Source organism: Globicephala melas, chromosome 8, assembly GCF_963455315.2.
Source record: "Globicephala melas chromosome 8, mGloMel1.2, whole genome shotgun sequence".
NCBI lineage: Eukaryota > Metazoa > Chordata > Mammalia > Artiodactyla > Delphinidae > Globicephala > Globicephala melas.
In genome coordinates, this window is record NC_083321.1 from 38,326,440 (window position 1) to 38,352,414 (window position 25,975).

The 25,975-nt window shown below is 47.8% G+C and overlaps 2 protein-coding genes across 4 annotated transcripts; one reads left to right on the forward strand and one right to left on the reverse strand.

The window, feature by feature from the left end:
* The first annotated feature begins 3,628 nt into the window (after positions 1–3,628).
* Positions 3,629–7,596, forward strand: KCNJ11 (potassium inwardly rectifying channel subfamily J member 11). The gene has a single exon (XM_030831502.2). It carries the CDS (start codon positions 4,355–4,357, stop codon positions 5,519–5,521), a length of 1,167 nt encoding a protein of 388 aa, XP_030687362.1. The 5' UTR covers positions 3,629–4,354; the 3' UTR covers positions 5,522–7,596.
* Positions 7,597–9,145: 1,549 nt separating this feature from the next.
* NCR3LG1 (natural killer cell cytotoxicity receptor 3 ligand 1) lies at positions 9,146–21,662 on the reverse strand. Of its 3 annotated transcripts, XR_009564895.1 has the most exons (5): positions 21,143–21,662; positions 19,552–19,899; positions 14,305–14,631; positions 10,681–11,819; positions 9,146–9,369 (listed from the first exon to the last, which is right to left on the reverse strand). XR_009564895.1 is itself a non-coding variant. In XM_060303455.1 (4 exons), the coding sequence occupies exons 1-4, from the start codon at positions 21,330–21,332 to the stop codon at positions 11,423–11,425; spliced, it is 912 nt and encodes a 303-aa protein (XP_060159438.1). In that variant the 5' UTR covers positions 21,333–21,662; the 3' UTR covers positions 9,146–11,422. The 3 variants fall into 3 exon arrangements, 2 of the variants coding, with proteins under 2 accessions (XP_060159438.1, XP_030687363.1); XM_060303455.1 differs by having other exon boundaries at positions 9,146–11,469; XM_030831503.2 differs by having other exon boundaries at positions 9,146–11,819.
* Positions 21,663–25,975: the final 4,313 nt, after the last annotated feature.

A 25,975-nucleotide genomic window follows, 5' to 3' on the forward strand; every position in this document is an offset into this window, starting at 1 on the left:
CCTGAGGCCGTGGGTCTGGTGGGCAGGGACTGGGGTGGACCGTGGGTCCCGTGGAAGCAGTCTGACTTTAGCATCAGGCAGACCTGACGAAGCTCTGTGAGTGTGGGCAAAAGCGTGTTTCCTCACCTGTGACATGAGGGCTGTCTTAGTCTGCTAGGTCGTATTCGTCTGCTGCAACAAAATACCATAGCCTGGGTGGCTTAAACAGCAGAAATTTATTGCTGACAGTGCTGGAGGCTGGAAGTCCAAGATCAAAGTGTCGCAGGCTTGGTTTCTCCTGAGGCCTCTCTCCTCGGTTCCAGACAGCCACCTTCTAGCTGCGTCCTCATGCAGCCTTTCCTCTGTGTGCACACCCCTTTTATCTCTCTCTCTCCTTATTAGGATACTAGACATATCGGATGAGGCTGCACTCCTATGACCTCATTTAAACTAAATTACCTCTTCACTGGCCCTATCACATTGCAGGGGCTCCAATATATGAATTTTGGGGGGAATGCAATTCAGTCCATAACAGAGTTATAGTATTTTTGTGATTATCTCATCAGCTAAGGTAGCAGATCTGCATATATCTTGGTCCCTTTTCCTTCTCAGTTTAATTCTTGGATTAAAACTGTGGGTCCCCAGGTACCCCGGATTAGCATTATTTACATTGCAAATGACAGGAACCCAACTCAAAGTGGCTTAAACAGTGGAATTTATTATCCTATGTGATTGAGAAGACCAGGAGGTTACTACTTGAAGCACGGCTAGATCCAGGTGTTTGACATCAGGGGTGATGAATTCCATCTTCCTCTTCCTCCCCCATGACAGATGGCCACTAGCACCTCCAGCTTACATCCTACCCCTCTGAAAAAGAGAGGGGCCTGAATCACATATCCCCACCTCCATCCCACACATAGGGACATTCAGAAGTGGGAGAAGGGCGGCCCTTCAGAGAGAAAGCACAGTACATATGCCACAAGTCGGCCAGGTAGTGACTGGGACATACTGGGGCCCAGACACTGGGGAGACTAAAAAACAGCTGTCCTCAGACTCCACGTGCATCATGAGACATGAGTGTATACCTGTCCCACCAAGAAAGGAAGGTGCTTGTTTGCGTATCATTTTATTATCATTTACACGTTGCCTTCAGTACCGGCTGTACCAGGCCCTTGGGGTGCAGACCCAGGAGTCTTGGGCCTTCATCCTTGTTGTATGCAAGGGGGTCAGAGTCATACGGTGCAAAGAAAATCCACCAGTCATTGGAGAGGGGTCCAGCACAGACCCTTCTGGCTGTTCCAGGAGCCAGAGGAGCTCAGGAAAGGAGAGCTCTGTGAGGCCTGGCAGACTCCTGGGAGAGGCAGGATTTAAGTTGGGCATGGGAAGGGTGGGAATTAGATAAGCAGAGAGCCTTGAATGCCAGGACAAGGAGTCTGGGACATGCCTATGCACAAAAGGGAAGTGGAGAAGGTTTCTGAATGCGAAAGGGACCTGACAAGTGCAGTGTTTGGGGGAGATGAGTATGAGGAGGTGCAGGATGGAGCAGAGCAGGAGGCTGAGCCCTTTTGGTGGGGGGCTCGCCTTCCTGGCAAGCGAGGCCTCAGGGTCACGCTGTGAGGCAAGTCCTAGCCTTTCCAGCTCTGAGATGCCTCTGGGGGCCCGGCACTCCCTCCACCGTTGGGCCACCCAGGAGCAGAGCCTAAGGAGGGAAAAGAGGATTCCCACCCCCATGCCTATGACCAGCCAAGGGATTAAAGGTAAGTAGCAAGGGCACAGGGGCACGTCACAGCTCACACTGAAGTCTTGCAGAGATGCCTCAGGCCATTCTAGCCTCAGATTCCTCTATAGCACCCCTGATGGTGTGCCAGCCTCGACTTGGATACCCCATAGATGAGGGTCATCTCTGGTAATTAGAAATGACTCTTCCATACGTGAAATCAAAGCCTGCCTCTGTTCCACTCAGTGTCTATACTGGTTTATACTTTGGACCACACAAAATAGTCCATCCTCCTTGGACCTCAGGGGTTTCTGCGATAGTAGCTGAATTCCCTGGGAAGACTCTCCAAGGTTCCTTTTCTGATGGCTGAGCAGCCGTAGTTGCCCCAGAGTTTTCCTGTGTAACTCTGTCTCCTTGAGCTGCCCTCTCTGCTCACCCTATTTTCCTTTCCCCACCCTAAGCACTGCATCTCTGGCAGTATAGCCCAAGATCTACCATGAGTAGTAGAGGGGGCCCAAGCCACAGGACAATACTAGGTTGATGCCTGCAGTAGAAACACCACTCCTCTTCAGGCCAAGAGCTTAGGACCCCCAGTGCCCAAGCTAGCCCTGACACAGCTCCTCAGGCTGCAGGTGTAAGGAGGTGTAAAGCAAGTGCCAGTAGCTCAAACTCCCTTTAAAATGCAGGGGTGGGGGCTTCCCTAGTGGCGCAGTGGTTAAGAATCCGCCCGCCAAAGCAGGGGACACGGGTTGGAGCCCTGGTCTGGGAAGATCCCACATGCCGCGGAGCAACTAAGCCCGTGCGCCACAACTACTGAGCCTGTACTCTAGAGCCTGCGAGCCACAACTACTGAACCCGTGTGCCACAACTACTGAAGCCCAAGTGCCTAGAGCCCGTGCTCCACGGGCCACCACAATGAGAAGCCTGTGCACCTCAACGAAGAGGAGCCCCCGTTCACTGCAACTAGAGAAAGTCCACGAACAGCAACGAGACCCAACACAGCCAAAAATAAACAAATAAATTTAAAAAAACTTTTAATAAATAAATAATAAAATAAGATATAATAAAATGCAGGGGTGGGATTGAAAGTGTGGGTCATGATTGAGAAGATGCAACCACCCAGGCTTCTGGGCTGCAGCATCCAGCATCCCCTGTAGTGGGTGTTAAACTATGTTTCTACACCTACTAAGGTACATCTCCACCCCCCACCTGCAGGAAGTCCGTGGCTTTCATCAGACCCTCAAAGGATTCGTGACTCTGAAAATACTAAAATCATCGCCATAGAAAAGAAGCGGTCAGTTAGGAATCCTCGGGCCACCTAATCTCCCCGCCCCAACCCCAGTCACCAGGTTGGTGACACAGCTCCTCGGTACCTCCTTTTGCTGGGAACCCACAAAGCCCAGGCGGATACTGACCCAACCCAGGATGGGAAAATTGCGGTGGGACCAGGGCGACAGGGTATCGGTGTCCAGAATGGGAGGGCGGGTCACGACTCCCTTCACCCCGCCCCCGTCCCGCTCTGCCCCGCCCCGCCCTAATTTCGTAGCGTGTGGGCTGGGAGGAACCTCTTTAGTCCATCTGATTGGGCAAACTCCCAAGGCCAGACGAAGCGAGCAGGGAGAAGGAAGACGGTGGTAGGTGAATGGCGAGGGGCGGGGCTTGAGCTTGTGCCCGCCAGCCTTCCAGCCCAGGAATAGGTCGGGCTCCCCCTGGCGGCCCCCGGCCCCCACTCCACGCCTCCGGCGTTCGGTGTCCTCAATTCTCCACCCCACCTAGCACAGGTCGGCCTCCGCGGGCCGATTGACACACAGAAGGACCGGAGGACGGCCCTCCGCGAGCGCCCGGGCAGCAGGAGGGGGCGGGGAGGCGAGGACTGCGGCTTGATGAGCAGGAGCAGGTGCCGCGGCGAGGAGCGCGGGGTGGGGGCAGGGACGGAACGGCGGGCGGGGTCGCGGCGCCGGCGTGCGTGCTGCCGGCGCGGAGCCGGGAGGCCGCGGCTTAGAGTGGGCCCCGCCAGCCAGGTCGCGCTGGGGGCGAGGGGATCAGGAGTGGAGCTGGGTGGAGTGGTGACTCTGGAGGGCGGAGGATCCCAAGGAGACAGAGAGGACGAGAGCTAGAGGGAGATCGGAGAGCGGCGAGAGCGCTACGGAGGGTGGGTTAGGAAAGAGGTACCTGGAGGTGAGACGGTATGAAACTGGAGCTTGGAGGGGAGCCCGGGGCCGAAATGGGTGAGGCGGGAAATACGGTGCGGGTTGTGTGGGGTGTGGTCGGTTGGTAAGATCCGGAGGTGTGACGTTCCCAGGTGGGAGAGGTGGGTTGAGAAAGAAGGCTGAGTGGGGAGAAGGGTCCTAGGGAGACGCCCAGGGGTGGTCAGCGAGTGGAGGAGAGCTGAGCTGGGATCCAGAGCCAGGTGGGGAACAGGCAGAGTAGGGGGTTCAGTAGGCAGTGGGCAGGTGGGCTGAGGTGTGAGGCTGGTATAAAGTGAAGGAGGGGCCAGGTGGAGCTGAGGATGAGTCTAGCTGGGGAGGCATCTCAGAAGTGAGGCCGGTGCAGACTTAGGGTGGTCCCAGGGCAGAAACCCCAAAGTAGGTTGAAGGCTCAGTCAGGTGGTTGCTCCTCCCCCATGGGGGAGACCTCTCCCTGGTGGTCGCTGGAGCCATGCTGTCCCGCAAAGGCATCATCCCTGAGGAGTATGTGCTGACGCGGCTAGCAGAGGACCCGACAGAGCCCCGGTACCGTGCCCGTGAGCGGAGAGCCCGTTTCGTGTCCAAGAATGGCAACTGCAACGTGGCCCACAAGAACATCCGGGAGCAAGGTCGCTTCCTGCAGGACGTGTTCACCACGCTGGTGGACCTCAAGTGGCCATACACGCTGCTCATCTTCACCATGTCCTTCCTGTGCAGCTGGCTGCTCTTTGCCATGGTCTGGTGGCTCATCGCCTTCGCCCACGGTGACCTGGCCCCTGGTGAGGGTGCTGCTGTGCCCTGCGTCACCAGCATCCACTCCTTTTCATCTGCCTTCCTTTTCTCCATTGAGGTGCAGGTGACCATCGGTTTCGGCGGGCGCATGGTGACCGAGGAGTGCCCTCTGGCCATCCTGATCCTCATTGTGCAGAACATCGTGGGGCTCATGATCAATGCCATCATGCTGGGCTGCATCTTCATGAAGACTGCCCAGGCCCACCGGCGGGCTGAGACCCTCATCTTCAGCAAGCATGCGGTCATCGCCCTGCGCCACAGCCGCCTCTGCTTCATGCTGCGCGTGGGCGACCTCCGCAAGAGCATGATCATCAGCGCCACCATCCACATGCAGGTGGTGCGCAAGACCACCAGCCCTGAGGGCGAGGTGGTACCCCTCCACCAGGTGGACATCCCCATGGAGAATGGTGTGGGTGGCAATAACATCTTCCTGGTGGCTCCCCTCATCATCTACCACGTCATTGACGCCAACAGCCCGCTCTATGACCTGGCGCCCTGCGACCTGCACCACCATCAGGACCTTGAGATCATCGTCATCCTGGAAGGTGTGGTGGAAACCACGGGCATCACCACCCAGGCCCGCACCTCTTACCTGGCCGACGAGATCCTGTGGGGCCAGCGCTTTGTACCCATCGTGGCTGAGGAGGATGGCCGCTACTCTGTGGACTACTCCAAGTTTGGCAATACCATCAAAGTGCCCACGCCGCTCTGCACGGCCCGCCAGCTGGATGAGGACCCCAGCCTGCTGGATGTCCTGACCCTCGCCCGCGGGCCCCTGCGCAAGCGCAGCGTGGCCGTGGCCAAGGCCAAGGCCAAGTTCAGCATCTCTCCAGATTCCCTGTCCTGAGCCCTGCTCCCTTGGGCCCCCTTCCTCATGTGCGTGCAGGCCAGTGTGGCATGGTATGTAGACTGGACGTAGTGCGGGCCCCTCGGCCAGGCCAGGACCTGTTAAGAGGCTGGGCCCTCCTCATCTCAACCTCCCTGCCTGCTGCTCGCCCAGGGTGTTGCAAGGCACTTGTCGCTACTCTATTTCTGGCCTCAGCAGGAGCCTGTACCGGGTTATTTTTGTCCCTGCTCCTCCCAGCCCCAACTCAGGACTGGCTTTCCCCCCGACCCTGCCCCAGGCTAGGGGAGCTGTGGGAAGTGTCAGGCCCTAAAGCTGGGACTCCATCTAGTCCTCGGCCCCCACGACCGACCGGCTGCAAGCTGGACGGGTGGCTGGGGAAGAACAGTCCCCAGATGGGAGGCCTGCTGCTCTGTTTCTGTGGCCCTGAGAGATGCCTGTGCTGAGGCCCCAGCCCCTACTTGGTCCCTGAAAAGGTGATGGCCAAAAGGGTGGGCCTGGCCTGCTGGGGAGGGCAGGCAATGAGGGAACACAGTCTAGCTGGAGGGCTGGAGATGTGGAGCCTCCCTGGGGCGGGCTTGGCAGAGAGGAAATGGCACCTGGAGGCTTACCTTGCTGAGCCCTGCCCAGGCACGGGGAAGGGGAGACGGGCCCCTTACCCCTGACCCCAAGGCTTCTTCAGCGGGGGCTCCAGGGGCTGGGGCTGCTGCACCTGCCTACTTCCATTCTGTCCCCGGCCCTGGGAGGCTGGAGTGGGCTGGGGCGGACCCTGGCATGCCAAGCTGAAAGAGGGTGGGGAGAGACTGGGGTCCTGGGCCCACCACGCTTGGCAGGCCTCAGACTGTACCCTGGCCTGGCTCCCCCCCACCCAGTGGCTGCCACTCACTTTGTCCAGAGGGTGGCCATGGAGGGCCTTTGGGTTGCTAGAAAAGGAGATGTTGGAAAGCTCAGGATGGAGTGGGTGTGTGAGGTCCCTGAGGCACAAAGGCCCTTGGTCCTGACAGGCTTGACCCCCAAGCCGGACTCTTGGAGCAGTGCTGTGTGTACTTGCCCAGAATTCTGCCTTCTCCATTGTCAATAAAGCCTCCCCCTTCGTGACCTAAACTCTGGGCTGTTCTTGCTGGTGGGCAGGGAGAGCAGGGGCTGGCAGCTGCCAGCCTACATCTCGAGGCGCCATGGACCCCAGCTGGGAGGCCAGGAAAGGGACCTGGGGCTGGCCCTCTTCCCCTAGTTCAGAGACTTCCCCTTCCTGCCTTTGGTAGCCCAGCCCTACAAGACCGTCTGACCGTCTCCGTTGGGCACCCATCAGGCTTATAGCCCTGAGCCCTGCCTCCACTCCCAGGGGGCTGATGGAAGGCCGAGGGGCTCAGGAGAGAGGCGGGTATGTCACAGGCATTAGTGTGGCAATTGGAGCGTTAGCTCTCAAAACAGTTGCTTGAGTTCTAAGACCTTGGTCACATAACTTAACCTCTCTGTGCCTCAGTTGCCTCATCTATAAAGTGGGGATACTACAAGTACCTACCTCATAGAATTGTTGGAGTAAGTGAAAAGCGTTATGTCAAATGCTTGAGTGCCTCGTCCATAATAAGTGCTCAATAAATGTTAACTGTTGAGACTGCTATTCAATCAGCCACGTGGTGAGACAACTGAGCAAGCAAATGCTGAGAGAAGGTGCTATTATATGTCCCCTGGTGATGCGTTTCTCTGCCTGGTCTTACTTTCTACACAATGTCCCCTCCCAGCTCAGACCCCGATGACAGGGGCTGTGACTGCAACTGTTACCTGGGCTTCTTGTCTCCATCTCATCCTCTGCACACCATCTGCCATGTAGCCACCAGAGTGGTCTTATTAAAAGACATCATTCTCTCCAACGTCAAGTGCCTCCAGTAGTTCCTCATCACCTTCTGGTCAAGGCTAGACCTGTGACCAGTCATTTCAGGCTTTGCCTGCTTTCCAGCCTTACAGCTTACTGTTCTCTGGCCAGGACACTGTGCAACCACTCGTCCCGCTGGCAGCCTCAGCATCCCCTCCTTGTATTTATCTTCCTACATCTGAGCTTTTGCCTGTTTATTCCCTTTGCCTGGAATGCCCAAGCCTCATCTCTACCTGTTGAAATCCATTAAGGTCCAAGCCAAATGATGCCTCCTTGAAGCCTCCCCTGATTCCTCTAGAAAGCGATGGTCCCTTCCCTTCCTCTGTGCTTGTGGGCATTCTACTTTTGCCTGTGTTTATGGGTCCGTCTCCCCATCCCCAAGTCCATGGCTCCTTGAGGTCAGGGACTGTGCCTGACTCAGCACTGTGACTGGCCCTGAGTAAGTGCTGAATGAATGAATGAATGGTGGATAATGTACAGGACAAGCCAAGGTCAATGCTGCAGTTTGAGGCCTGCAGAGGGCTTTGGCTGGATCAGTGAGAGTTTGTCCCAGGCTACTCCAGAGGCAGGCCTGAATGGCCAGGAAGCTGCTGGTCGAAGCTCTAAGATGCCCCCTCTCTGCACCCACAGACCCCCCAACATTGATTCTTTGCTGAGCTGACCCGTTTCTGGCTTAGAGGAAGAAGGGATGAGAAGCTCCTCAGAGCTGGCCCAGAGTTCTGGGGACAGTGCCTGGCTCTTGGGACTCAGCTTGACCGTCCTTAAGACCAGAGCAGGAGACCAGACTCACTAATGAGAAGCCCCTGGGCAGCACCTTCTCTGGGGACCATCCAGAGTAACCTTCCTCCACTCATGCACCTTAAACAGCTGGTGACAGTGAACCGGCAGAACTGAGGGCTCAGCGCCACCTGCTGACCACAGACAAGACCTACTTGATCCCCAAAACTCAGAACCACTGGTCGAGGCTTTCCGCTCTGAGACCCCTAGCCTTTAGGCTTAGCTCAGGGAGGAGCTGGAAAGTTCCAGGCATGGAGGGACAGCTGGACCAGACCTTCCTTGACACCCTCCACCGGATGTTCTTGTCCACTGACAGTGCTCCCACCATTTGGGGGCACCCCCTTTTTAAGGCACTTGTCTAAACTAGACAAGGGAGCTCCCCTGAGCTCCACTCAGCCCAGCAGGAACTTTTGTGAGAATTTTGTTTCTGATATTCCGCCTCGAGGACAGCACTGGGTGTCACGTGAGAGCAGATGTAGCAGTCCAAGCTCGTCCACACCCTGTGTGCAGAGCTGGCTCTCCAGATCCCAAGGATGTATCTCAGGTCACTGTGGTCCAGTGCTGACAGAGGCACTGTTCTCTGGGTTTGCAGATGAGGAGTCGGGATCAGACTTGCTGTTAACTTGCTAACATCTCACAGCTAGTAAGTGGCAGGCCCAAGATTTGAACCCGAGTCTGTCTCAAACCACAGCCCTGCTCCCTTCCCCTGCTGCACAGTCCCAATCTCCTGAGCGCCACCTTCCTCTAGGGGTGCCACCTTGATCTCAAGCGTCATGTCTCTAGACCAAGAACAGGAAGGGAAAGCGCAACTCAGGAAGGTCCCAGATATGAGACTGATACAGACTCAGCTATGATAAGTGACAGCCTAGATCACGTCCAAAACACCAAGGGAGCCAGAGGGACTGTTAACTGAGTCCAAGCTTGTACTGCTCGCCACATGCCAGGCCAATAAATCAAGAGACGAGTTGTTGGGGCAAAGAACAGCGACTTTATTCACAAAACCAGCAGACGGAGAAGGTGGTGGCTCGTGCCCCTAAGAACCATCTTGCCTGAGTTAGAAATTCAGGCTTCTTTTATACTAAAAGGGGAGGGGGTAAAGTCAAACATGTCCTGGTTCCTGTCAGCTTCCAGAGGGTATGTGTTAATTTCTTCCTTCCTGCAGTCATTCACAGGTGGGCCTGGTCAGGATGTTTCCCTTGAGCTAAACAAAGGTATTTTAGCTTAATACTCATTAGTGGGAGGCAGGGTTCCCAGAGACGGGCCATTATGTATAATTTAAGCTTATAGGCAACATCCCTTTAGTGATTAACTTGTAATAGAATACAAAGTTTCTTCCCTATTACAGGACCTCACCAACACTTTCTCCCACCCATGTGTATGATGAACCCTCCATCTTCCGCCTTCTTGCAAATGGACTGGGGTCCCTACCTTCCAGGCTACCTTTCCCACAGCCAGTCAGGTGGCAATGCAGACTAATGGGGCACATCTGCCACTCCTGTCTGTCCCTAACTCACACCAGGTGTTGTGACATGTGTCCTGGGCCTCAGTCCTGAGTTCAAGAGAGGAGGGAAGCCAAGCCACCCTCTTCCAGTAGTGAAACTGAATTGCCAGTCTGGGAAAACTAGCCCCCTACCCATACTGGAAACCTGCTCAGGCCTAATGCCTCTGGATTTGGCATATCCAGCCAGTCACTGCATGGCCCACATGTGGCCCACTAAGGTGGACCTCCAGCCTTTCTGCTGGGGAGGACTCACCCAGCTTCTATAGAACCCATTCTCCTCAGGTAGCATCCTCCCAGCTCTGTCCTGCTCTTGAGTTCCTCTCCAACATCTTCTTTTAGGGAGAACTTTCCTAGGGAGCTTGCTGCAGGGAGTAGCCCTGGCTCCCCACACATCTCTGGGCTCACCTTTGAGGTCTCCCCAGGTCCACTGTCAGACACCCTATTGTACCAAGACATGCAGAAGACTTGGGGGAAGAAGACATGAATGCTGCTGACCCTAGACTGGGGCAGGCCTGAAGAACAACAGATCTGTTCCAACTTGAAAGGAATTGCGGAAAGGCCGAACAATGGGATTAAGGTCAGAACTGAGTTCCAGAGAGTGGGTTTGTTGCATTAGAATCTAGATTACTGGCATCCTCTGTGCCAGGACCACCTGACTGGGGCATTGTACATCTCCATCTACCTACACCCTACTCTATTTACACTCTGGGCTGGCCCAACTCTGGAGTGATGTGAAAGGCAGGCCACCTAGACTGGCCAACTTGGGTACAGGAGTGTGAACTTCTCTCTGTCCCCCATACTTAGGTCCTTCCAGGCACTGATGCCAATGAGTAAAGCAGTGATACACTACACAATTTATTACGCAGCCCTGCCTCTGTGTACTCTTCACTTGATCAACTCCAGTTTTCCCTATAATGCCATTATTATTGGGGAAGGGAAGATACTCCAGCGTAAACCAGACAGAAGTAAATAACTACAGTTCTGACTGAAACTTTGACGTAGGTCTTATACCTGTGAAGGGAGGAAGAAAGGACGATTGGCTAGCAAGAGCGTCAGATGACAGTGCAACTCCAAGAAAATCTCAGCCATCCCAACAGGGAGCTCCAAAGATTCCTGCCTTGATCGGCCATTGGCTGGCCAGGAGAGCATGGCATAAGCTCAAAAGCTACAGCAGATCCCTGAGATACCATAGCTGGAACATGGTGGCTAAGTACACTCTTCATAGCAGGCTCTGTCTTGGAGGGGCTCTCAGCAGCACATCTCCACGGCAACCACACTTTTGGGTCAAAATTCAACTTCCTGGGGAGCTGTATCAGTTAGCTTTTGCTATGTAACAAACCACCCTAAAACACAGTGGCTTTGAAAAAATAAGTATTTCTCAAAAAAAGAAAGCAAGAAAAACAAAGCGTCTTCCCTGGCGCTCCAGTGGTTAAGACTCCATGCTTCCACTGTAGGGGACACGGGTTCGATCCCTGGCCGGGAATATTAAGATCCCACATGCTGTGACACAGCCCATCCACCAAAAAGAAAAAGAAAAAGAAAAAATAAGTATTTCTCATGCATTTGAGAGTTGGTTCTGTTGATGCTGATGATCTCAGCTAGATTTGCTTACATGTCCGGTGGCTGTCATCTGATCCAGACTGGCCTCCACTAGAGCAACTAGCTCCAGCTTCCAGGGTCTCTCATCCCCTAGCAGGCTCTGATTCCGGTGTCTCTCACCCTCCAGCAGGCTCTATGAATCAGTTGGTCAGCTTTAGACAAACAGCCTTTTTTCTTGATTAATCGATTTTTCTGTTTTTCCTAAAGCATTTATAATGAGATATATTAGCTATTGCACAGATTCTGCCTTGGCAGGCTCATAAATAACTGGAGGCAATTTTATTACCTAGAAATTGGTAATAAATTTCTACACATCATAAACACATCTTAGAATATCCCAGCATCAACCCTGAGAACTCCCCAACACCATGCATTGGCCATGAATTCTGAATTCCCAGAGTCTACTCCAAAACATAAGTCTAAACTTTGCTTTGCAGCCTCTTATCTTTTCCAAAGAAAAAAACATAAAAATAAAATTAATATGATCAGTCCAGCAGAGATTAATCCAATACACAACCAAACAATCCACGAGTCAGTTTTCTTCTCAGATTCTGCAGAGAGAAAGAAGAGGAGAACATTAAGAGGAAACCTACTGGCAGGGGCCAAAGAAGACCACACGACTGCTTCTAGGATCTGTGTGGCTGTGTATCATCTTCCCTGTCAGAGATAGAACCGCCAACCCTCTGCCACACGTCTTTGCATCCTCCATCCTATCACTTAACACCTTCACACATCAAACAGCCTGCTTAGCACTTGCCAGAAAAACACCGCAATATCAAACACCACATACAATATACACATACCATGCATACGTCCAAAGCTTCCATACTACTACACTACCCTGTATCACTTGTATACTGCTGTAGACTGAATGTCTATCTCCCCTCAAAATTCTTATGTTGAAATCCTAATGCCCATTACAATGGTATTAGGAGGTGGGGCTTTGGGGAGCTTTAGGTCATGAGGGTGGAGCCCTCATGAGTCAGATTAGTGCCTTATAAAGGAGGCCCTCGAGAGATCCCTCACCCCTTCCACCATGTGAGGACACCATGAGAGGTCTGAAACCTGGAAAAGGGCTCTCAGCCATAGTGGCGCACTAATCTCAGAATTCCAGCCTCCAGAACTGTGAAAAATAAAGTTCTGTTCTTTATAAGTGACCCAGTCTGTGGCAATTTGTTGTATTGGGTTGGCCAAAACGTGCCTTCGATTTTTAAGTAAAAATAAAAGACACATTTTTCATTTTCACCAAGAACTTATTGAACAACGTATTCACCCTTTTGTTCCACTGTCTTCTGTTTTTCAGGCAACTTCATAATTCCACCTTCCCAAAACTTTTAATCTTTTTGAGCAAAGAACTGTTGCAGGTGCCTTTTATAGTCTTCCAGGGAATTGAATTTTTTTTCCATTAAGAGAATTTTGTAAAGACCTAAATAAATGGAAATCCAAAGGTGCAATGTCTGGTGAATACGGCAGATGAATCAGAACTTCCCAGCCGAGCTGTAACAGTTTTTGCCTGGTCATCAAAGAAACACGTGGTGTTACATTATGGATGTAATGGAAGTAATGGATGTAATGGATGTAATGGATGTAATCTTCCTGATGGAAGATTATGTGTTTTCTGTTGACTAATCCTGGATGCTTTTCGTCAAGTACTGCTTTCAGTTGGTCTAATTGGGAGCAGTACATGTTGGAATTAATCGTTTGGTTTTCCGGAAGGAGCTCATAATAGAGGACTCCCTTCCAATCCCACCATATACACATCACCTTCTTTGGATGAAAACCGGCATTTCGTGTGGCTGGTGGTGGTTCAATTCGCTTGCCTACGATCTCTTCCGTTTCACGTTATTGTACAGTATCCAGTTTTCATCGCCCGTCACAATTTGTTTTAAAAACAGAACATTTTTGTTATGTTTAAGTAGAGAATCGCATGCAGAAATACGGTCAAGAAGGTTTTTTTTGCTTAACTTATGTGCAACCCAAACATCAAAGAGATGAACATAACCAAGCTGGTGCAAATGATTTTCAACGCTTGGTTTGGATATTTTGAGTATGTTGGCTATCTCCTGCGTGGTATAATGTTGATTGTTCTCAATTAATGTCTTGATTTGATCGCTATCAACTTCAACTGGTCTACCTGACCGTGGAGCATCGTCCAGCAAGAAATCTCCAGCACGAAACTTCGCAAACCACTTTCGACACGTTTGATCAGTCACAGCAACCTTCTCCATACACTGCACAAGTCTTTTTTGCATTTCGGTTGTGTTTTTACTTTTCTTGAAATAATAAAGCATAATATGCCAAAAATGTTGCTTTTTTTCTTCCATCTTCAATATTAAAATGGCTACACAAAACTTCACCAATTTTGATGTCTTTTTTTAAATGCACACTGATATGACAGCTGTCACGTACAATCTAACAAAATTGTTTTGAATGACGTTAAAGACAACTAAGTGCTAGTAGAGCCATCTTATGGAAAAAAACGAATGAACCTTTTGGCCAACCCAATAGCAGCCCATACGGACTAAGACATACATATATCACCCAGACAAATGCCTTATACCATACACACAAAGCATATTTCAATTTCATATTCCCCATGCCCCACACGTATCCCAAACACATCCCTGCACACACCACCCACCCACACAATCCCTAGTCCTTACTTCCAGGAACAATTTCTCTCTCCCTTCAGGGCCATCCCAAGCCCCACCTGGCACACCCTGACCACATTTCCCAGGGCCACTGGTTAGCTTCTGCCTTCCTTACCTCCCTCACCTCTAGGCAGATGCATTGGACCAGCAGGACCAGAGCCATGACCCTGGAAGCCAGGTCATCACCACTCTCTACCTATTAGACCATCTGTCCCAGCTTAAGGACCTAATCTGGACTGCTGACTCTGGGGCTGAGCTAAACCAGACCAAGCTTTCTCTCCTTCCCTATTGGCCCCCATATTCCCCTAGACTGTGTGGGAACCAAAGTTGATATTATATTCCCCTCAAGAGGAAGAGTTGGGGAAATGTCTAGGGGGCTGCTTACCTATCAGAATCGGGGTGAAGTTGAAACTCTGGCACATGAGTGAGGATACATGCCATACCACACACTGGTAGATGGTCACATTGTCTTCCAGAGAGGGCTTCAGCCTCAAGTCGCTGGTGATATTAAATGTACCATCCTCATTCTTCATGGTGGGGCCAGTGATAACGTCCTCAGAAATCTCCTGGAACTGGGGATCCTTCTGGGTCCACCTTTTCCATGTTATGTTAATATACTCTGGGTAGAATCCACTTGACTTACACAAAATATGTCTGTCTTCATTATCTTTCACCACGGCTCGCTCCAGAAACAAGCTACTGACTGGGTGAGCTGCCAGGGGAGAGAAATCATGCCTTGAGGGTGGGTAGGGACTTGCTTATTATTAGCCCAATGTCAGACCCATGGCAAGCCTTCAGGAAAGGTGAGTCAACTGAATGGTATTCTGCCTAGGCTAAATGATCTGGGTACGCTGGTTCCAGTGCTGGCAGGGTGCCGATATGCTGTGACCCCGAAACTCACAGCAATTTTATAAAGCAGAGTTTCTTAAGCCCCTCTGTGTCATAGACACGGTTGAGAATCTGAGGAAAGCCTTGGAACAGTGTTGTGGCAGAGACTGCTACTTGCTGCGAATCTCTATTCTTCAAAGACACCTCCAAGTTAAAGCTACTTCTCCCACCTTTCTCTGCAGCTGGGTGTAGGCATGTGAACTAAGGGTCTGGAAGTTTGGATGTATTCAGAAGTAGTGAGAGCAACTTCTAAGAAGTCTCCTGAAATAACAAGGGTATCTTAAAGAAAAGGACAGTGTCTCTCCCCCTCCACTTCTTCCTTCTTGCAGAATGGCTGCAATACCATGTCATGGCTGGAGATGGAGAAGACATTTCCAAGCACAAGGTGGAAATGCAGGTTGAGGATGGCAAAGTGATGACATAAAAGGATCCTGGGTCCTAGATGATCACAGAACTGCCACACATGCCCTGGGTTAGCTACAGTTTTGTGAAAGGAAAATAAACTACCTTCTTAAAAGCACTATTGACTTCTCGCTTCCCTCTGACATGTAAAGACCTAAAGTCATCACTTCTATCCTCATAACAGGAAAAAAAGCTGAGCTGAACAAACTGTAAATCCACAGCTTTTCTTAGATCCTTCAGAGAATTGAGGTGACAGGGCAAACCACCACCCTGAAAAAAGACAGGCAGATTGAGAGAATCACAGCCGAGATCATAAAACCTTAAGCAGAAGGTACTGGAGTAATAAACTGGTCGACACACTTAAGCAGTAACTCTGACAAATTGCTAAAGGATAAGTGTGGACTAGATTGAGAATAAAAAACTCCTAAAGGCCCAGTCTTAGGGGGGGGTCACAACACTTTCATGAGTTTTACCTCCCAGAATCCCACCACGCTCTCACTGTGAAGATCCAAGAAAAATTCCCTCCTATTTTGAGCAATGGGGAGAGGAAAAGTTAACTATTTAAAAATATACCCAGTGCATTCTCCATAATAAAGGATGCTCTCAAGGGAAAAGACTTTGCCAGAGTCTTGCCTGACCTGGGATAGTGATGATTAGCCAACTCCAGCCCCCTCTAGCCTTCCCGCCTCACCTAGAAACACTTCTGAAGGTGAGACAGCCTAGGGGTTCAGGCAACTCAAAAGAATGAGATTTAACCATACGAGTATAGACTGCTTCTCCTCCACAACACCTTACCACTACATCAACAGAGTTCCAGAATGGTAACAGATTACAACTGAGAGAGCTGTTAAACACAGGCTCTGTTTAAGGTGTTCATAGGGAAATTCAAACAAAACAAGGAAGGGGGAAAACTCTGGCACCTACAGGTACAGCATTAACACTAAACACAGCCTAACGCCTAGCCAAAGCAACATAGACTCTCACACCAAAAGCCTATTCACCTCAGTTCTTACTACCTGATACATAATATCTGGTTTTCAACAAAAAATTACAAGGCATGCTGAAAAGTATGAAAAGACAAAGCAAGCCTCAGAACAAGACTCTCGTATGACACAGATTTTAGAATTATCAGATAGAGAATTCTAAATAATGATTAAAATGTTAAGAGCACTAATGGAAAAAGCAGACAATATGCAAGAACAAATGGATAATGTAAATAGACAGATGGAAACTTTAAGAAAGAATCAAAAGGAAATGCTAGAAATCAAAAACATTATAAAAGAAATGAAGAATGCCTCTGATGGGCTCATCAGTAAACTTCACAGTGCCAAGGAAAGAATTAGCTAGCTTAAAAATGTCAATAGAAACTTCCCAAACTGAAATGCAAAGAGAAAAAAGAATGGGGAAAAAACCAGAAGGGAACAGAATATCCAAGAACTGTGAGATGACAGCAAAAGGTAACATATGTAATAGGAATACCAGAAGAAGAAAAGAGAAAGGAGCAGAAGAAACATTTTGAAAAATAATGGCTGAGAATTTTCCAAAATTAATGACAGACACCAAAGCACAGATCCAGGAAGCTCAGACAACACCGAGCAGAAAAATACCAAAAAAAGAAAAAAAAAAAAATTTATACCTAGGTATACCATATTCAAAATGCAAAAAAACAAAGAGAAAATCTTGAAAGAAGCCAGAGGAAAAAAATAACTTACCTATAGAGGAACAATGATAAGGATGACATGGGACTTCTTAAATGCAAGAAAGAAGAGAGTGGAGTGAAATATTTAAAGTATTCGAAGAAAGAAAACCCCACAAATCTAGACTCCTATATCCAGAAGAATTACCCTTCAAAAATGAAGTATACTTTCTCAGACAAAAACTGAGGAAATCTGTCACCAGAAGACCTGCTTTGCTACATGTTAAAAGAAGTTCTTCAGAGAGATGGAGAATGATATAGGTCAGAAACGAGAATCTACAAAAAGAAAGGAAGAGTGTCAGAGAAGGAATAAATGAAGGCAAAATAAAACATTTATTTTTCTTATGCTTAACTGATCTAACAGATCATTGTGTTCATTCAAAATAATAATAGCAACAATGTACTGGGTGGTTATAGCATATGAAAAAGTTAAATGAATGACAGTAATGTTATAAGAGATGGGAGAGAAGAACTGGAAATACTCTGTTATTAAGGACCTGTACTACCCATGGAGCAATACAGTGTTATTTGAAAGCAGACTTAAATTAGTTGTAAATGTACACTGCAAACTCTAGGACAACGATTAAAATAAATTTTAAATAAGTATAATTGATATACAGAGAAAAGAGAGAAAATGGTATCATATAAAATATTCAATTAAAACCAGAGAAGGGGGGCTTCCCTGGTGGTGCAGTGGTTGAGAGTCTGCCTGCTGATGCAAGCGACACGGGTTCGTGCCCCGGTCCAGGAAGATCTCACATGCCGCGGAGCAGCTAGGCCTGTGAGCCATGGCCGCTGAGTCTGCGCGTCCAGAGCCTGTGCTCTGCAACGGGAGAGGCCACAACAGTAAGAGGCCCGCGTACTGCAAAAGAACAAAAAAAAAACAAAACAGAGAAGGCATAAAAAGAGGTGGAAAGTTAAATTAAAAAATTTAAAAAACAAAGGGCACCAAATAGAAAACAGATACAAACACAATACATATCAGTCCAACTATATACGCAATCACTTTAAATGAATGGTCTAACTACATCAACTAAAAGACAGAGACTGTCATAGCGGATAAAAAAAAGACTCAAACACGTGCTTTCTACAAGAAACCCACTTTAAATATGAGGACCCAAATAGAGTAAAAGTAAAAGGATTGAGAAAGATATACCATACTAATACTAACCCAAAGAGAACTAACCCAAAGAGAACCCAAAGAGAACTAATACTAACCCAAAAAGAACATTATTAATGAATAATCAATTCATCAATTATAACAAATATACCATAAATACAAGACGATACTAATGGGGCAAGTGGGGTGTGGAGGCAAGAGTAATATGGGAACTCGGTACTAACTTTCCAATTTCTCTGTAAATCTAAAACTCTTCTAAAAAATAAAGTGTATCTAATTTTTGGGAAAAAAACCCCTTTTATTTTAGGCTTTCTGTCAGTTGCAGAGGAAATGAATTCTAATATACATCCCCATTACCAAAATTAATATGTACAAAACATTCAAAGTCTTAAGTACAATTATGGAGGGCTCACAGACACTGCCCTTCAGTTACAGGCTGAATTGTATGCCCCCCCCAAATTCATATGTTGAAGTCCTAATCCCCAGTCCTAGTCCCTCAGACTGTGACTATATTTGAAGGTAGGGTTTTCATTGAGGTTGGTAAGTTAAATGAGATCATTAGGTTGAATCCTAATCTAATATGACTGATGTCTGTATAAGAAGAGGAGATTAGGATACACAAATACAGAGGGAAGAGGGGGTGAAGACACAGGCAGAAGACAAGCACCTACAAGCCAAGGAGAGAGGCCTCTGAAGAAACCAACCCTGCTGCCACCTTGATCTCATCTAGACTCCAGAATTGTGAGAAAATAAATTTCTGTTGTTTAAGCCACCCAGTCGGTGGTGTTTTGTTATGGCAGCCCCAAGCTCATCCACAGAGTATCTGACCTATTTATAATAGAAGAAAGTGGAGCTCAAAAACGTGTTTAGGGAAAAGTGTTGTTATAAATCTTGACTGAGCACCTACCTCACAACAGCACTGGCTGAGCATTTTCCTACATGATGTTGTGTAATCCTCAGAACACTATGAGGCAGGTATGACTTATTGCCTCATTTTGCACATGGAAAATTCATTTGCACATGGGAAAATTCACGTGTAAAGATGTTAAATGGCTGACCCAATCACTCAGTTTGGAAGCAACAAAGTTAGATAGAATAGGATTCAGATCCATGGAACCAGAGTGCAATCTCTCTCCTTCCCCAGCTACCTTTCAGAGGTACCTCTTCAGTGAAGACTAACTGTCCACACACTAAGGAAATTATATAATTACTTTGACTATCTTTTACTGCGAACTTAAAATGGGCCAAACACTATTCTAAGCATCCTCCTTGCATTTTTCATAGCCTCTTCACTACAGTCAATCCTCTTAGAAAAGTATTATTACATTTGTTTAGAGGGAAGGGCATTGAGATTCAGCATGATTAATAACTTGTCCAAAGTTGTCTAGAAGTCCATGGAAGCCCAGGACTCAAACCCATGTCTATGTGACTCCTAGGCCCATGCTCTGCTCCACTTGGCCCATCTACATCTCCACCCCAAGCCCCATCACCATGGGAATCACAGGGCACTGCCCTCAGGCACTCACCTACAACTTCCAGCCAGACTCTCCCCTGTGCCTTCTGAGGAGTGACCACCAACTCACATCGGTACTCTCCTGCTTCCCACAGTTGGACCCCAGGCAGCTGCAGTGAGGCATCCCCCCTCTTCAGCCTCCATGGAGACACGTTGGCTCCAGGTCGGAATGCCACTTTGTGGTCTCCAAAAAATTCAAACAGTTTGATCTCTATTTCAGAAAACTGAGCCTTCCGAAACCAGGTGATACCCATACTGTTGATGTCCAGGTGTGGGAAACCAGGGATCTTGCAAAAGATAGTCGCATTTTCATTCAGGAAAACCATCTGAGTCCTTCCTGCCATCTCCACTTCCAGAAAACCTGGGGCAATATGAGAACTGTGTTATAGAAGACCCTTGGAAGAAACATAGGCCTGGGGCTCTAAAACACTGCCATATAATTGGAAACAACTTCCCTTTTTGTGGGGACGGGGGGAGGGGTCTTCAGATACAAAGGCCCTTAGTTTATGGCCCCTCATTAATCCACATAAACTCCTTCAACTTTGTTCTTTTTTTTTTTTTTCCCCAAGATTGTTTTGGCTATGCTGGGTGCCTTGCAATTTCAGAGGAATTTGAGAAACAGTTTATCAATTTCTACAAAGAAGTCAGCTAAGTTTCTAATAGGAATTGAACTGAATCTGTAGATCAATTTGGCAAGTATTGCCATCTTAGCAATGTTGCTTCTAATCCACAAATGTGTTTGGCGGATGTGTTATGGACTGTTTGTGTCCCCACCAAATTCATATGTTGTGGCCTAATCCCCAGTGTGATGGTATTTGGAGGAGGGGCCTTTGGGAGATAATTAGGTCATGAGGGTGAGCCCTCATGAATCAGATTAGTGCTCTTATAAGAGACATGAGAGGGAGTTTCCTGGTGGTCAAGTGGTTTAGACTCTGTGCTTCCACTGCAGGGGACATGGGTTTGGTCCCTGATCGGGGAATTAAGATCCCACATGCCACGCAGCCAAAAAATAAATAAATAAAAATAAAAAATAAGAGACATGAGAAATATGAGACATCTCTCCAAACCTGAGGATATAGTAAAAAGCGTTCACCTACAAGCCGGGAAGGGGTCCCTCATCAGGAACCAAATCAGTCAGCACCTTGATCATGGACTTCCCAGCTTCCAGAACTGTGGGAAATAAACTTGTTGTTGTTGTTTTGGCAGCATGCATGCGGGATCTTAGTTCCCCAATCAGGGATCGAACCCGTGCCCCCTGCAGTGGAAGCGAGGAGTCTCAACCACTGGACCACCAGGGAAGTCCCAGAGTAAATTTCTTATTTCACGCCTCTCCGTTCCAGCAACTGGCATGATGCAAGAGAGGCAGAGGTTTACAGAACATCAGAGTGTGTGCTCACAGACTCCTACAGGTGCCGACTCTGCACATAGTAGGCGTCAGTATACAACTGTTTAATCAGTAAATGAATCCGCATTTCACAATACAGAGTTCAGGGTTGGTTGGGGCTTTTTAAGATATTTAGCCCCAGCCGGACTCGGACCTCACTGCGTAGTGAAAGCCACCCCTCCTCCCTCCCTGCCTCCTTCCTTCTCTCCCTCCTGCCTACCTGCGGTGAGCAGCGTGAGCCCCAGGATCAGCACCAGAACCGGGAACACAGCACGGAGCCCCACCCCGTTGGGCCGCCCGCCCTCTGCGCCGTGGCCACAGCCTCCCGGAACTTGCATCCTCAAACTTTCTCTTAGTTGCTTTCTTCCTCTTAGGAGTGGGCAGGTCCTAAGGAGTGGGTGACGGGACATCTCTTGCGCGGTGAGTGGAACTTTACGCGGAATTAGTTAATGGCGCATTTGCACCTTCTGCAACTCTGCGAGAAGTCGTTTTGGTTGCTCCGTTCACAGAGACGGAAAGTTACTGACAGCGCCTTTCTCAGTCACACTTCCACCGGCTGCGCGCGCGCGCCGGGAGTGGGAGCGGCTAGCAGTGGGCAGGAAGTTCCTGCCTCCGAGCGCGCCGGCCGGCATGGGCACAGGGTTCGCGTCAGCCTCTACGTTCGCTTTATAAGCTGAGGCCAGGATCCGATCGCCTGGGCGCTGCTCTAAGGAAGATCCACTATGCAGGAGCGCATTGGGGGCAATTGTTCTTACCATCAGCATGATAAACTAACATTACTTTTTTTTTTTTTTTTACGGTTCTGAAAAGTCCTTCTTTATTTTGATACGGAGAAATGGATTATTTGCTAACATATCAGTAAACAGAGGCTGTCACAGTCACCGGGGATTGTAGCCACCACCAGAAGGTAAGCTGGTGAGCCTTGAGGCAACTCAGGAAGGAAAGAATACCTGCCATCTAGCAGCCATCAGACCGCAGCCACTCCCTACAAAAACACAGGACACTGGCCCCAGATAGTTGAGGTACATATCAAAGGAATGATTTCAGTGAGCCCAGACTCTTGCATCTTCCCATACGTAGAAATGGGCTTAATTCCTTAACTTGGGGTATCTGGTTTTCTTTAATTACAATAATCTTTTGATGTTCCCGACTACCTGCCCTTTGTTGCAAAACCCGCCCCCTCGCCTCCTTGGACCAGTTTTCTCAGGGTTACTTGAGATGCTGCCTCCTGGGCTTGAAGTCCTAAAAATTCCCGCCGAATAAAACATAACTCACAGAGTGGCATTGACTCACATATACTACCAAATGTAAAATAGATAGCTAGTAGGAAGCAGCCGCATAGCACAGGGAGATCAGCTGGGTGCTCTGTGACCACCTAGAGGGGTGGGATAGGGAGGGTGGGAGGGAGACGCAAGAGGGAGGAGATATGGGGATATATGTATATCTGATTCACTTTGTGATACAGAAGAAACTAACACACCATTGTAAAGCAATTATACTCCAATAAAGATGTTAAAAAAAACCCATAAATTTTAGGATGCGCGTATTTTTTCAGCCGACGTACAAAAAATAAACCCTTCAACCTGTAAAGAATGTCACGTGTTTTCATATTGTTGTAAAGCAAACTTATAGAATAGGAACATCTGCTACCAGCTCCAACTTACATTTCTTTAAAAAAAAATCTTATATTACTGAAACCTAAAGCTAAATTTATATTTCCAGGATGCTTCAGTCAAATGTCTGAAAACAGCCCATTTCCCCTTACTAACCAAAACGTGGCTTGTGACCTCTTAAGCAAAACAAAATGCTCAGTGATCAAGTTTTACGATCTCCAGACCACCTTTAAAATCAATTAAACTGCCAAGTTCAGAACACAAGTGGCATTTGCTGTTGTTATAAACGCACATATCTCTTTCTCCAGCATCTTGCATTCCAGTAGTCTCATTGATCCTATTTAATTATTTTTCTCACATCTTTAAAAAGAGTGTAACCTACAGAAACTCACAGGCAGAACTGGACTCAAATGCCAGCTACACCAGCTGCTCTTTGCAGGACAAAAGGCAAGTTACCTCACCCCCTCTACCCCCGACAGCCTCGATTTCCACTTCTCTAAAATTCAGGTCGTAAAATCTTCCCTGCAGGACTGTTGTAAGAATTACAGTATCCTGTGGGCTGTGGATCAAATCCCAATAAAGAGTAGTCTTATTGGCACAGTGAATTTTGAGTTAGTGGTACTGTCAGTAACTAAACAAATATTTACATTCTCCCTTATCTGCAGAACAAGCTCACTGTGGCCATATGACCAAGTTCTGACCCAATTAATATAAATGGAAGTGTTTTGTGTGCTTTCTGGGAAATGTCTTTAAAGGGAGGGATATGCTCTTTACCCTTTCCTCCATCTGCTGGCAGGAATGCAGATGTAATAGCTAGAGCATCAGCAAACATCTTGGACCATAGTGTAAAAGTCACACATCGGAGACAATGGGACAGCAAAATAGAGGGGTGCTGGGTCCCTGATGATTTGGGAAACTTCCCTACCAGCCCTAGAATGACACCTCTGAGCTTGCAGAACATAAGAAACAAAGTCAATAAGCCATTCTTATTTGAGGTGTTCTTATTTTCAGCAAAACTTAATCCTAATCACTCAAATGGTAAAAGAAATGGAGCTTCAAAAAAAAAAAAAAAGAAAAAAAGAAATGGGGCTACTTTTGCTTGGAGTAGACTGGGCTTTAAGACTTATTATCAGTTTTTAAATCTCTGAAAAGCTAACACATAACTATATGCATAGACATGTTGCATGTTTTTGAAGGCAGAAGGAAGGTTCCTATGTAGAATTTATGGAGAGACAGATTTGAACTCAGCATAAGTGTCTCTAATAAAGGAATGGCTTTTTTTTTTTTTTTTTTTTGCCGTACGCGGGCCTCTTACTGCTGTGGCCTCTCCCGTTGCGGAGCACAGGCTCCGAACGCGCAGGCTCAGCGGCCATGGCTCACGGGCCCAGCCGCTCCGCAGCATGTGGAATCTTCCCGGACCGGGGCACGAACCCGTGTCCCCTGCATCGGCAGGCAGACTCTCAACCACTGTGCCACCAGGGAAGCCCAGGAATGGCCATTTTAAGTCATCCCACAGGCAACCATTCACTGAACTCTGCCAGGTACGGTCTGAATATAATGGATTCAGGTGAATAAAGCACAGTCCTTAGCTTCACAAAGCTCATCTAGACCAGTGCTGCTCAAAGTAGCTGTGACAAAGGACCTTTTTAAAGAAAATATCCAACCCTTTGGGGACTGATATTTTATAAAATACAACAAAAATGAATTCTTAGAAAAAGGAAATCAAGACATAAAAATATAAGCTCCCATTTTTATTATAAAACAGACATAAAATTATTTTCAAAGGCATAACTAATTTCAGTTTCTATGTTGACCCCTCATTGTTGGGTGACACTGGTGTATAGACCAGCACCAGTCACAGAACATACTTTGAGAAACACTGATCTAGACAAATGCAAGTTGAGGGCCATTCAATAACTGGCCTGTACTTTTCAAAAATATCAATGTCATGAAAGACAAAGAAAGGCTGAAGAGCTATTTCAGCTTAAGGGAAATAAAAGAGACACGACAAGTAAATGCAAAGCTTGATTCTGGATTAAATCCTAGATGACAAAAAAAAGAAATTACTATGAAGGACAGTATTCAGACAACTGGTGAAATCTGAATATGGACCAGATGTTATAATAGATCAATAGTATTAGAATGTCAACTGAAAAAAAACATATAACCTAAGAGTTGAGAATTATGTGGTTTTTTTTTTTTTTTTGCGGTACGCGGGCCTCTCACTGCTGTGGCCTCTCCCGTCGCGGAGCACAGGCTCCGGACGCGCAGGCCCAGCTGCCATGGCCCACGGGCCCAGCCGCTCCGCGGCACGTGGGATCCTCCCGGACCGGGGCACGAACCCCTGTCCCCTGCATCGGCAGGCGGACTCTCAACCACTGCGCCACCAGGGAAGCCCGAGAATTGTGTTTTATTCAGGGGACTTACTGAGGACTGAAGACCGGGAGACAGCCTCTCAGATAGCTCCAAGGGGCTGTTCCAAAGAGGTAAGGGAGGAACCAGGATATACTGTATAGGAGTTTTTGTGAAAAAAACAAAAACAACAAAAACAGGTCGTCAGAACATTAAAAGATTACCGTTAATTAAAGAAAACCAGACATCTCAGGTTAATGAATTTAGCACTTTTCTATGTAACGGAAGATGCAAGAATCTGGGCTCACTGAAATCATGCCTTTGATATGCACTTCAACTCTCTAAGGACTAGTATCCTGTTTATCTCCATCCTGAGATCTCCTCAGGGTGCACTCTTGTGGGCAGCTATGGTGACTGATGGCTTGAGGGTAGCAACATCCTTTCTTTATTGAAATGGCAGACCACATCCTTTGCCCATAGTAACAATGTTAAATTTCCTGAATTTGATAAGAGGATAATTTTTATAAGACGGTTATTATAAAAGAATGTCCTTGTTCTTAGGAGATGCTCACTCACATATTTACAGTAAGGGATCACAATGTCTGAAACTTCAGTAAAAAAAAAAACTTTTTTACTGAAATGCTTCAGTAAAAAAACTGAATTATACAGAGAGAAAGCTTGAAGGCAAATGTGGCAAGCTGCTAAGAACTGATATATCTAGGGGAAGGGCATACTAGAATTACCTGTACAATTGTTGCAACCTTTTTGGATAGGCTTGATAATTTTTTTGTCAGAGTTAACAAACACACACATGTACACACAACTAAATGCAATGTGAGATCCTGGATTTGTTCTTAGCCTAGAAAAAGTGTATTAGTGGGATAATTGGCAAAATTTGCAGATTAGTTAGTAAAATTGTATTAATGTTGATTTCCTGATTTTAATAACTTTGTAAGATGTTATCACTTGGGGAAGCTAGATGAAGGGCTTATGGGAATTCTTTGTACTATTTTTGCATGCTTTTTGCAAATCTGAAATGCTTTCAAATGGAAAAGTTAGGAAATTTAAGTTAGTAAAGTTAGTAAAAG

Coding starts and splice junctions, on each gene's coding strand:
- KCNJ11 (XM_030831502.2), top strand. CDS start 4,355: ATGCTGTCCCGCAAAGGCATCATCCCTGAGGAGTATGTGCTGACGCGG.
- NCR3LG1 (XM_030831503.2), bottom strand. CDS start 21,332: ATGTCCCGTCACCCACTCCTTAGGACCTGCCCACTCCTAAGAGGAAGA. Junction 14,632..19,551: donor AGTCTGGCTGGAAGTTGTAG/GTGAGTGCCTGA, acceptor CTCCCCTGGCAG/CTCACCCAGTCAGTAGCTTG. Junction 11,820..14,304: donor CTTCACCCCGATTCTGATAG/GTAAGCAGCCCC, acceptor TTCTCTCTGCAG/AATCTGAGAAGAAAACTGAC.